General features: G+C 38.7%; 1 protein-coding gene across 1 annotated transcript; it reads left to right on the forward strand.

Moving 5' to 3' along the window:
* Positions 1-2,720: 2,720 nt before the first annotated feature.
* Positions 2,721-6,753, forward strand: LOC137028148 (beta-1,3-galactosyltransferase 1-like). Its single transcript, XM_067396909.1, has 2 exons — positions 2,721-2,821; positions 5,676-6,753. The coding sequence occupies exons 1-2, from the start codon at positions 2,721-2,723 to the stop codon at positions 6,751-6,753; spliced, it is 1,179 nt and encodes a 392-aa protein (XP_067253010.1).
* Positions 6,754-12,313: the final 5,560 nt, after the last annotated feature.

Below are 12,313 nucleotides of genomic sequence, written 5' to 3' on the forward strand. Positions count from 1 at the left end.
GATCAGCCAGCCCATGCAGGAACACGTCCCACTGCGCCTCCTCGTTCCACCGACACTCTGCCGCGAGGGTGCGGAACTCGATGGCATAGTCAGCGACCGTGCGGTTGCCCTGCTTGAGAGCGGTGAGTTTGCGGGCGGCCTCTTTTCCCGCAACTGCACGGTCGAACACCCTCCTCATCTCGGCGGCAAGTGCCGTGAACGCGGAGCAGCACGGGTCCTGGTTTTCCCAAACCGCCGTTCCCCATAGCGCCGCCTTCCCGGTGAGCAGGGTCAGTACAAACGCCACCTTGGACTCCTCCCTCTCAAAGGTGCGTGGCTGCAGGGTGAAATGGAGAGAACATTTATTCAAAAATGCTCGACAAAAATCTGGCTCACCGGCATAGTTCTGAGGAACAGGAAGGCGGGGCTCCGACAGGTCTCTTTGTACGGGTGACTGTGGGGGAACGGACGGTGGGGCTGGCGCAGTGGGAGCGCGAAGTTGTTGTAGCTGCTGGGAGAGCTCGGACACCTGTGTTACCAGCGCCTGGACGGCTCGTCCGGTGGATGAAAGACTCTCCTGCTGCTGGTCCAAACGATTAACAGCATGACAGATGAACTCCGTGAAAGCTGCTGAACTCGCTGCATCCATAGTAGATGGTCAGATCGTTCTGTCACGTAAAAAGAAGACTGGATGCAATAGCAAGTTATTCACTTTAATAGTGCTTCACGCCAGGTAGTCAGATATCTATACACAGTACAGTCACAACACAGACAGCAGGAGAGATGGTAACACAGGGACTGGATGGGCAATGGTGTCCGTGGTGAGTGGTGCTCCGTGGTGAGAATCCGTGAGATGAGATGAGCAAGGTAAATCCAGAACGAGTATCCAGGGGAACAGACAGGAAACAGCAACGAGAACTCCAACTCCAGGAAACAAGAAACACGGTAACACAAGACAACACCAGGACTCCAAAACAACGATCTGACAAACATTAGACGAAAGACAAGGCGTTAAATAGGCAAGATCTAATAACCACCAGCTGCCGCTGATCAGTAATCAGCGGCGACGCCCACACAGAACAATCAGGTGACACACCCCACAACCCACACACAGACAACAGAATGACACAGTGGATCTGCGAACCGTGACAAGATCTTTCTGAAGATGAAAAGCATGAAATGGTGCAATACTGTGCAAAAGGCATGAAAACAACTAATAGTGTGTCAAAACTGAATGGATATTATCAAATTATCATAAGATTTGTGAGTGAGCACAGCAGAACTCGGTCAGATAAAGGCTATTAATGAAAGTTTCTGTCAAAAAAATTAATTGTATTAAAAGGGCAACTATTAAAAAAAAAGCCAGTGTTGAGCAGCAAACAGGTATTTGAAGCTGCTGGTAAGCCTTTATCTGACTGAGTTCTGCTTACTCCCGGACGCATTTTTGGAACCAGCATACCCCAAGTAAGCAAGGTCTAGGTTATATGTGACGGTAAATTAACCTTGCTTTCTGGAATACCCCCCTGAAATGTGTCCTGTGGTATCTGGTAACAAGATATTAGCAATAGATCCTTCAAGTCCTGTAGGTTGCGTTTGAGCCACTGTGGATCACACTTGTTGGCCAATTTGGATTGAGATCTGGGGAATCTGGAGACCAGAGCAACACCTTGAACTCTTCATCATGTTCTTCAAACCATTCCTGAACAATGTGTCCAGTGTGGCAGGGTGCATTATCCTGCTGAACGAGGCCACTTCCACCATTGTCATGAAGGATGCACCTGGTCTGCAACAATGTTTAGGTTGGTGGCATGTAACAAATTTACGTCCACATGTATGGCTAGACCCAGGGTTTTTCCAGCAGAACATTGACCAGAGCATCACACTCTCTCCACCGGCTTGTCATCATCCCACAGTGCATCCTGGTGCATCACTTTCCCAGATAAAAGGCGCAAACATACACAACCGCCCACATGATGTTAAGAAAATGGAAATCATTGGACCAGGCGACCTTCTTCCTGTTATGATCTGGTTCAGATGAAGATGATAAAAAAATGGTTCAAACAAGTTTCCACAAACAAAAGGTTCTTTAATAAAACAAACTGAGGTAATCCAATACAGGAAAGCAACGTAACAGCATGTGATCGACAAACCAGACCCTGAACTGAACAAAAGGAGAAACTTAAATACACAGTGGTGATAAACTAAATGATCAACAGGTGTGTAGATGTCATGAGCGTCCATAGTAACTGATGAGTGGCGAGAAACTAGAACAAAGGGAACAGGTGACTGAAGATAAACAAATAATCCATGAAAGTGAAACTAAGACAAACTAAACAATGTAATTGTTGTTAAATTCTCACCACGGCTGACCAGGAGCAACACACAAGCCTTGCTGTTTCAGAGAAACTCTGACCCAGTCGCCTTGCCATAACAATTTGGCCATTGTCAAAGTCACTCAGATCTTTATCCTGTATTCTTATAACACGTTGATTATAACTAATTGTTTCCTGAAAATCTAATCTGCCACATCCACATGAAGCCAGAACTTTCCCTATCCAATCATTTTTTTTCCTCATTCTAAATAAAATTCTGTAAACATGGCATCATCTCAAGAAATGAAATCTCTAGCGTAAGTTCTGCAAGGAAGACTCAATGTTACATCACCTATTAGTTTAGATCTACCCAATCATTATCTTACACTTGGAGTATAAAAGATCGCTGACACATGTCTGAGTCCGCAGATGCTGAAGCCAACCTTCACCTCCATCCTCCCAACCACCACTAGGATAGTCCCTGTCCATACCTCCCAGGGGGTTGGCTACACCCCTGCCTTCATCTTCAGGCAGGAAATGCAGAGTCCGCAACACTTAGGATGTGAGCTATATATGGGGCCTATGCCAAAGAACTTTATCTTACAATATTTTGCTTGCTGATTGTTAATAAATATCATTGTTACATTATCTTGCCTCCCGAGTAAATGCAAACTTGTAGAAACATGCTACATTCTAATTATCTCAGTGATGGATTGTTGTAATTTGGAATGATGTCACACCCAAGTTGAATATTTATTGTAGATAGATGTAAATTTGAGTATTTCCATTTAAAGAGGACAAGTTTCAGCTGTGGGTTTGTTCACTTGTACATCATAGGTGCAAAAAAAAGAAAGAGAGAGAGAGAAAAAAAAAATCCTAACCCCGCCCGTGTTAACAGGTTGTTAGGTCTGAGACTATTCAGGAAGGAATATTTTTGTCACTGGTCGAACACACCGGAATGGCTGTTAGAAACTTTTGTCACAGGTAAGCTCACCCATCCTTTTATCATTTATATTTTGTGATGCTATTTGTGTTGTTAACATACAATGCCTTAATATGAATTAGAGCAGAGGTCTTTAACCCTGCTCCTGGGGTCCCACTGTTAGTTTATTTCCAACCAGGTTCAGGTGTGTCTGATTAGAGTTGGAGCTAAACTCTACACTACAGGACAGTATGGGTCCTCAGGAGTGGGGTTGAAGATCTCTGAACTAGAGTAACTTATAAAGTAGTTAATGGGCTTTGAGATTCAACTGGTCAAAATCAGATTAAATCATTTGAATGCAGCTGAGCTAAATGTTGAATATCTGAATTGATTACAAGAAGGTGCTTATAGATGCACAAAAACATTTCCACTTGTTTTGTTCCATGTCTTTCGATTTGAGATAGAAAAGGGAAACAAAAATGAAAGGTGATATGCCTGGTAGTCAAATTAAAATGAATGAATTTTAAATTTAAACATTAGCTTAAAATCATGAATTTTAATTCAGAAATCAAAAACCTGTATCACACTCTAAAAACTAATTCAGGGGACCTTTAGTCATTACTTAAATATGTATATTGTTGTGAAAGAAAAAAAATCAAGTTCTGAAATGCTGTTAGACTTTTTATTTGTAATTGTTATTTTATTGAGCTTGGATGACACACAAATTATGCCTATTGATTCAATATACTATCATGACTTGTCATAGTTTAACATTTTCAGTTAAACAAAAATGTATTTAATTTTAAGTTCTATTAATGTAAAATACAATCTGATGACATGTGTTTCATTGTTTTGAGTTGTATGAACACTTCTTTTAATTTAGACGAACTTAAGTGAAACTGGGCTGGAATTTATATTTCCCATCATGCTTTGCCCATGGCACTTGAAAGGGAGAGTAAATGCTAAAATTAAGTGTTATATAATGTTTTTTTGCACAAGATTAATGGTAAGGGAGATTTAGCAGTAATTAGTGTTTTGTTATGCTAATTTAGAAGAGTTTCTGTTAATGTGGGTTTTTGAAGATTTACCATCAAGTTCATGTTACTTAGAAATGCGTTTTATTGTGTCTTCACCTTACTTAAAACATTATGTTGGATCAACTTAAATAGTTGCATTCATGTTGTCAATTATTAAGTTCATGTTACTTAGAAATGTGTTTTTATTGTGGCAAAAAAGCATCTTCACCTTACTTAAAACATTATGAACTCAAAATATTGCTTTGAATTAATGTAATTCTCCTAATTGGCTTAAGTTAAAAATTCTAGTGGAAAACGTTAACATTTATTTATTTTTGAACCAACGTTTTATTTAAAAAAAGGTGTATCTATGACAAAAACAAATTTTTAATGAAACATAACTAACGTTCCATTTTGTTGCAGGATTAACATTTGAATTAACATTTATATGCTTTTGAAAATTAAATGTCCCCAACACTTGGCCAATGTGTGACAATGTGTGTTTGAATATAACCAAAAGAGGAAACAAATCTAGATTCTGTCTGATTATAACAAGAGCGCTTAGACAGTTGTCTGTATAGATATACACTTATTCTATAAAAACTGTTGAACTCTTTTGGAAGACATCCACCTGTGATTATAGCATATTGGAAGGCATTGTTAGGAGTCTGTCTGGTTAGTGTTGCACAGCAGGTTAGTGGAGCACTACAGACCTTATTCCCAAGTGATTCATAAGGGGCAAGACGTAAGCAGAATTTCTACCGCAGGTGTAATGTCAAAAGTTGGCTTTACCAGGAAATTAAACACATCACCTGCAAGCATAAATGCAGTTCTCTCCTCTAATATTGGCACTCTTGGTAAATATGAGCAAAGGCGACTATTAAAATAAATCTGCATATCTTATCTATCATATCTAGTTTCAAAAATTATCATTTTGATCTTTCATTAAAAAAATCAAAGAAGAAATCATTAAGAAATCAACTAAAGATAAAAGACATTAAATCTCTCAAGGTCTGATTGAACAACTTGAACAACCAGCTTCACTTTTTATTATTCAGACTGACTTTATTTCTGTTATACACCTACAGAAGTTCGTATTAATAATAGTTTGGTTTGTACTCACCGTTATGTTTCCTTGCCCCCTCCGTCCTCCAGCCCATGGTTCGAAAATGCTATACGATTTGAATCATGAATCCTTCAATTAATAAATTCTCTAAATCAAACTTACTGCAAGCTATCTTTACATCTGGGTCAAAACGAAGTTCTGTGTTATAAAAAATTCATGAAACTATCATTACTAACTGGTTGTTCATATCATATGACAACCTGTCATGTAGACGTTGAAGATTTGCAACAGTTATATTTGTGGTTAATTATATTTTAATAAAAAAAAAAGGTCAAAATGAGTCTCACACTAAAAATATGTTTCTCTTTTTTTCTCTGCAGTTTGGCTCAGGATAGAAGTCCACAAACAATTAAAACTACGTTTATTCTGCTGCTTTTCTTGACATTCTTAGTGTCTGCCATTGCTTTCGCCTGTGATTTCTCTTTGGACACACTTTTCCCACAAACATGGTTTACTAAAATCATGAATCAGACTCATTATAAGGTAACTGATGGCATTTGGGCCGATCATAATAAAAAAGATACATTAGTACCTTTACCAGGTCAACAAATCCAAAACAGAGGTACAGCAATTTATTATCACATAGCTCATCCAAGCAACTATCATTTCATCCTGGATGAACCTGATAAATGTAAGCAGAGTCCGTTCCTGGTCTTGATGGTCCCTGTGGCACCCAATCAGTTAGCAGCTCGTAACGCCATCCGGAGCACGTGGGGGAATGAGAGCACAGTCCAGGGAAAAGCAGTGATTACTCTGTTCTTGGTGGGTTTGACTGGAGGATCCGACTCTGAAAAAGCTCAACAGCAGCTGGAGGAAGAGAGCCGACAACACAGAGACTTACTGCAGAGCAACTTTGTGGACTCGTACTTCAACCTGACCATAAAGACGATGATGATCATGGACTGGCTGGCCACTCGTTGCCCTCAAGCGACTTTCAGTATGAAGGTTGATTCTGACATGTTCTTAAACCTGGAAAACCTGATGACCCTCCTATTGGCACCCAACACACCCAGACAGAACTACATCACTGGATTGGTGATGTGGAACCGGCTTGTCGTCAGAAACCAAAACTCAAAATGGTACGTGTCAGAGGAGCTGTACCCCGAACCGAACTACCCCACGTACCTGCAGGGAATGGGATATGTTTTCTCCAACGACCTGCCAGAAAAAATAGTTGAGGCTTCCAAGGTCGTAAAGGCCTTTAACATAGAAGACGCATATGTGGGTGCTTGTCTGAAACAGTTGGGCGTTGCACCCTCATCCCCCCCAAACCCTTCACAGTTTAGAGCCTATCTGGGACAATATAAACGAGAGGATTTTTTCAAGGTCATTACGACAATCCTGGGATCCCCACAGCAGCTAATAGACATCTGGAAGGACATAAAGAGGCCCACATAAAAGTACAGAAGCACAAACAAACAAAAATGAGAAACACAGATTTCTGTTTACAAAGAAAAGAAACATGTCTATTTAAGAACATTTTGTAAAAATGTTCACAACCTGTTAGCGATACGTTCTGTTGGGGCGTTGAACATTTCGCACAGAACACATTCTTGAAGAGGAACGCAGCATCTTGAGATATGTTTTTAAAGTTGAACTTCTTTTAACGGGAAACAGGGTTTTAAAAACACAATGCTGACGCACGAGACGTAGATGTCAAAAGCCCACAAAGTTTGTTTACATAGAAAAACAATTAAAAAGCAGCGCAGTGCACTAAAAGCATGTTCTTTCTGAACCGACCTGACGGTTCTGCAATATTACAACATACATGCACAACCTAACATATATGTTACAAATTTTAAGTTAAAATATATATAGTTATATGGAATTAATATACCGTATGTATAAAGTTGAACCGTGTTCACAAGGTATGGGTATTTTTCATAAATGTCTGTTGGGGAAGGTTGCTAACTGGTATCATATATATTTTGTCATTTTAATTCATTTTTTTAAATTTCTGTTAGCCAGAAGAAGGTTTTATATTTATTTACATTTACATTTTCATTTTTTCTGTTTTGTGGATTTCATAATTGATTTATTCTTTAAATATTTCTGGAAAAATCATAAGAGGGAGAAATCACATTTTTATTCTCTGAAAACGTAATGTCATTTAAAGGGGTGGTTACATGTTTTTTTTCTAGGCTTGACTGTGTTTTGGGGGCACAGTTTAACATGTCTTAATGCTTTGTTTTTTTTTTTAAATGCTGTATTTTTCATATATTTTATCTTAATTCTACACCTCTGTTTCCACTGTCATATGAACGGCTCGTTTGACTTCCTGCTTCTATGAAGCCACTCCCTCCGACATACGCAATGTGCTCAGATTGGTCAGCAGGTTGGTTATTGGCCCAATCTGTCGTGATTCGCTGAAGCGTCCGGAAACGCCACGCCCCTTACCATTCGTAGTTACGCGCTTAGGTGGAAAGTAAATAATAGCGCCTATAGAGTCTGGGAACGTGACGTCAGCAACGCATTGCATTCTGGGACTTTAGGTCACGGACAGTACAGTAGAGACTGGGAAATAGTGGAGGAAGATGTTAAAATTTATATTATACAGTTAAAAACATATTAGAATGGTGAACGCTGGCTGTGTTATGAACTATCTGCATATACTGACCAGCGTGGAAAACGAATGTGAAATGAAGCGCCATTTTATCCCATTTTCGGGACATTATAAAAAGCTTAACGTGGCGTAATGCTGGCGTAATGTAAGTAAACATCATACTAATAGCCCAGAATTTGAACGCAACACGTTTAATTTCACATTAAACGTTCTCCTCCCCTAGAAACTAAGCAGATTAGCCCAGAATATGAACAGAACCCGTCTTATTACACGTTAAGTCACTGTCCATTAAGTGTTTTCTTTATGAGAGGTAAATGCTTGTGTTAAATGTGCTGCGTTCATATTCTGGGCTCATCTGCTTTTCTGTAGTAAACACCAAACTAATAAAGCATACTAAGTTTTGTTTGTCTTGGTAAATTAAGCCACGTTAAGCATGCTATAATGTCCCTCATTTTCTGCCTTCCAGCTTAGAAACGACACAATGGTGAAAGTGAAACTCAATGAAAATAAACTTGACCAAAATGTGGCTTTGTAATTTGTATTTATTACAGATTCATAACTTCTGATCTGTTTGAATATGTACGTGCTCACGCCATTAATAATGTACGAAAACACGTTTAAGAAATGTTATTTGTGAAATAGCTCATTGCGATCACTCTCCGTGTTCATAAAGCAGCACATCTTTGATTCATGGTTAAGCTTGGTTAAGCTCTCTGTAAGAAATCATGTATTTATTCCATTTAGGTCCAGTAAAACTTACTTGGTGTAGCGACTCCACAATATAATTCATTTCAGAGCTGCATTACAGATGGTCATGCTGTTATGTTATCCCTTAATGCTTTAACTTGAAGAAATCAGGGCGATATGATGATATGCTGGCTGAGATCAACCTATATTGTGTTTATTATTTTATCTGGCAGATATATCGGTGCCACTTAGTTATTAAAAACTGAAATAGAGAAATCTCTTTGGTCCTGTGTGTGGTCCGATAGAAGGCGTCAGTATGATTTCTATGTGTGTATATATCATGTCCTGGCCACACGACTGAGCGATCGAATGAACACAAAGGATTCAAATATTAGTCCTTTATTCTCAGCAAGTACAAGCAGCTCTTTAAAAAAATTAACGTAATTACAGTCGTTTTTTCATCTGGTGAGTTGTATTTATTGTCATTGTACGCTCCTGAGCGTGACCTAAAACATGGCGGCGACTACCCAGAATGCAACGCGCAGTGACGTAGTTTGCCAAGCTCTATATTGCTGTACCAAATTGAGCCAAATCAGACCCAGATGAAGAGGAAAAAGTAGAACCTCTGCAATCGCGGCTTTTGAAGGATGTTTATGAATGGTATTTCATTTAGTATTTGTGTCAAAGTGTTTAGATATGCTGTCACTGCTGTTTGTTAGCTTTCAATATACAGTTTTATCCTGATTAAAGCTTTACTGTAGTAAATACATGCCTGAGTAGTCGCATTTTTGTAAAGGTAGCGTTTAATTTATAGCATGAACAACTGTTTGTCTATGAACATAGAAGTTTGTTGGTGTTTGTTGCACTAGAATTTAGCTAACTAGTTAGCAAAAATGAGTTGCTCTTTATGTCCTAGATGCATTAAACATAGCAACAGAACTATAACATTACGTTTAAAAGACAAACAATAAAACGTACTTACAGTTTGGGGCTGATAAACAGCAGCTTCTGCTTTTAAAGTGGGAATGTGCTTCATCTTTCAGTAAAAGTCTAAATCCAGCATTAAACTCGTGTAGATTCTGGAAGCTGTCTTCAGCGCCGCATCCAGTGTAGAAAATATCACAGATTATAATGGGTTCTATATCTTTTGACGCGTCGCGTCGCGCAGCTCGCGTTCGGTGTAAACAACTCTTCCGCTTTCATTATGCTGCGCCACATGGCCTCGCCCACTTTGTTGCGTGTTCCCGGGGGCAGTGTTTATGTTAATAGCAAGGGTTTATGATGTCACCAACCCGGTAAGAAGCTCGTTGTAGTCCAAACCACCCGTTTTTGTAGGCAATAAACTGCCATAACTTTAAAAGACAATGGCTGGATCTGAAACCGCATACTTCTCTACTATATAGTAGGGGAAAAGCAGTAGGCGAGCGAAAAAGTATGTCCGAATCCGAAGTATTCATAAAAGAGTAGGCGAGAACTACCTGGGTGATGTCTAATTCTCGCGAGATTCGGACGTGCATCTAAAGTGCGTCCGAATATGCTTACTTACCTACTATATAGTAGGGGGAAAACAGTACGTGAAAGGAGTAGTATGTCCGAAATCCTCAGTAATCATAAATGAGTAGTCATGAAGTTCCCGGATGGCCTACTGCTCCCGCCAGATTCTGAAGTGTTCATCCGATGGACACTCTTCTATCCCAGGAGGCCACGGGAGAGGATACGTCACACTCGAACACGGAGGAGAAAAGCGGCACGGATGTTTTAAAATGTATTAAAAACCAAAAACTTGGTTACTTGTGTTAAAATCGCATTTGTTGAACTACTGTAGAGGTGTAAAGACGCTAGTCAGTGTAGTATAGTTGTGATTTTGCAGTAAAAACACGTTTTATTGTGTACAGCTAACAGGGGAGCTTCAATAAACACACGTTCGTCTCCAAAGTGGATTTACATGAATTCCAAACCATATACATCATAAAGTCGATTACTAAATGTTTATTTAACATCTGACAGGAAAATATTCAATAAGTATTGCAGGTAATGAGTACATCACAATATGAAATATACATCTTGAGTGATGTGTGCTATTATGTAGAATTCACTGTTGTCAACACTTTACATGAATGGAAGTAAATGTACAGGAATGAATGTAAAACAAATGTACAAGTAACTAGATCTAAGTTATCTATTTTATTTGTCCGTTAGTACTGTTGGTAAATTATATACAGTTGGATAAGAAGTGAGTTAACACATCATAAACATGTAAATGTAGTATTAAACATGTAAATGTAGCACATAAATCTCAGAGGAAACTTGAATCTTGTCTGGATGTTACAGGGACAGATGATCACATGTGTTTATCCAGTGGAGAGAGGCTGATGAAGGAATGATGGCGTCAATGGCTTTGAGTGAGTACACTACAGAAATTAATACAAATCTATTTAAATATTAACTTGTAGTTTATTTTAATTACTGTAATTTCAAACAGAGTTATTACAGCACTTCTGATTCTTGATGTCGGTATGTTTGCCTGCAAGGCAAGGTGATGGCGGCATTTGTGGGGGAAAGAAACCTGAATAAAGACTGAATTTATATGTTTGGGTGAACTAACCCTTTAAGCCCCCAAATAGAAACTGTATGTATGCATTTATATTATGGTAGTACCTTGAAAAAGTAAACTTTAAGAAATAATCAGCTTTATTGAGTGTTTGTGCCCAAGACACTAACAAAAAAGGATTTACAAAAATCACATTTACATTTATTTACAGGTTTGCTTTTGGCAGATGCTTTTATCAAAAGTGACATACAGTGCTCTTATTACAGGGATGATCCCCATGGAGTAACCTGGAGTAAAGTGTCTTGATTAAGGATGGTGACAGCTGCGGAGATCGAACCCGGAGATTTAGCCCACTACACCACTAAAATAATAAAGCTGAAACAAAAAAACAGCACGTAATTGTAAAAATATTGAATGAAATATGTCAGGAAACAGAATTCTGACATGAATTATTAAACGTTTCAATCAGTTTAAATGTTTTACATGTAGTCTTGTTTATGGAGAGCACATGAATGTTTGCAGCAGCCAGATTGACCTGCACATCTTCTCCCACTCCTGCTTCAAGGTTGTGGGGTTCGGGGGTCCATCATCATCTTCCTCATCCTCCGGATCAAAGATGTCCCCATTGAGAGGAGCAGCAACGAGGGACATTATAGATGGCAAAGACAGGTGAAGGTGTTCATGGTGGTCAGCTGCTTCATCAGAATAAAGCTGCAGAATTGGCACAGCTGTGTGAGATGGCAGCAGGGCTGAAATATGCGATTGTAAGAACTATAAGTTTGAATAAAGCTTTCATGTGTATATGTATTTATTTATTGTGATGATTACTTTTATTCATTCTATAACTCATTTATGTTTCCTATTGTCCGTAAATAAAATATATTTATTTTATTTATGCATTAATTCATTGCTTGACTGTATATTGAGATGTAATCACCTTGGTTGTATTTGTCTAGTGTTTATTCATGCATAGCTATGTCATATGACAAAACATTACAATTTGCTTGTTTTAATAATACATTATTTTCTGTAAAAAATTTATGATTAAGTATTGGTCAGCATTTATTATTAAGTGTTAGAGTGGTCTAGCAATGCTGTTCATTCTGGGGTAATCTTATCTTTAGTAGTAATACATCAGTCTTCTCCAAAGGTGAGAT

Source organism: Chanodichthys erythropterus, chromosome 10 (genome assembly GCF_024489055.1).
Source record: "Chanodichthys erythropterus isolate Z2021 chromosome 10, ASM2448905v1, whole genome shotgun sequence".
In the NCBI taxonomy this organism is placed as follows: Eukaryota; Metazoa; Chordata; class Actinopteri; order Cypriniformes; family Xenocyprididae; genus Chanodichthys; species Chanodichthys erythropterus.

Coding starts and splice junctions, on each gene's coding strand:
- LOC137028148 (XM_067396909.1), top strand. CDS start 2,721: ATGCTGAAGCCAACCTTCACCTCCATCCTCCCAACCACCACTAGGATA. Junction 2,822..5,675: donor ACCCCTGCCTTCATCTTCAG/GCAGGAAATGCA, acceptor TTTTCTCTGCAG/TTTGGCTCAGGATAGAAGTC.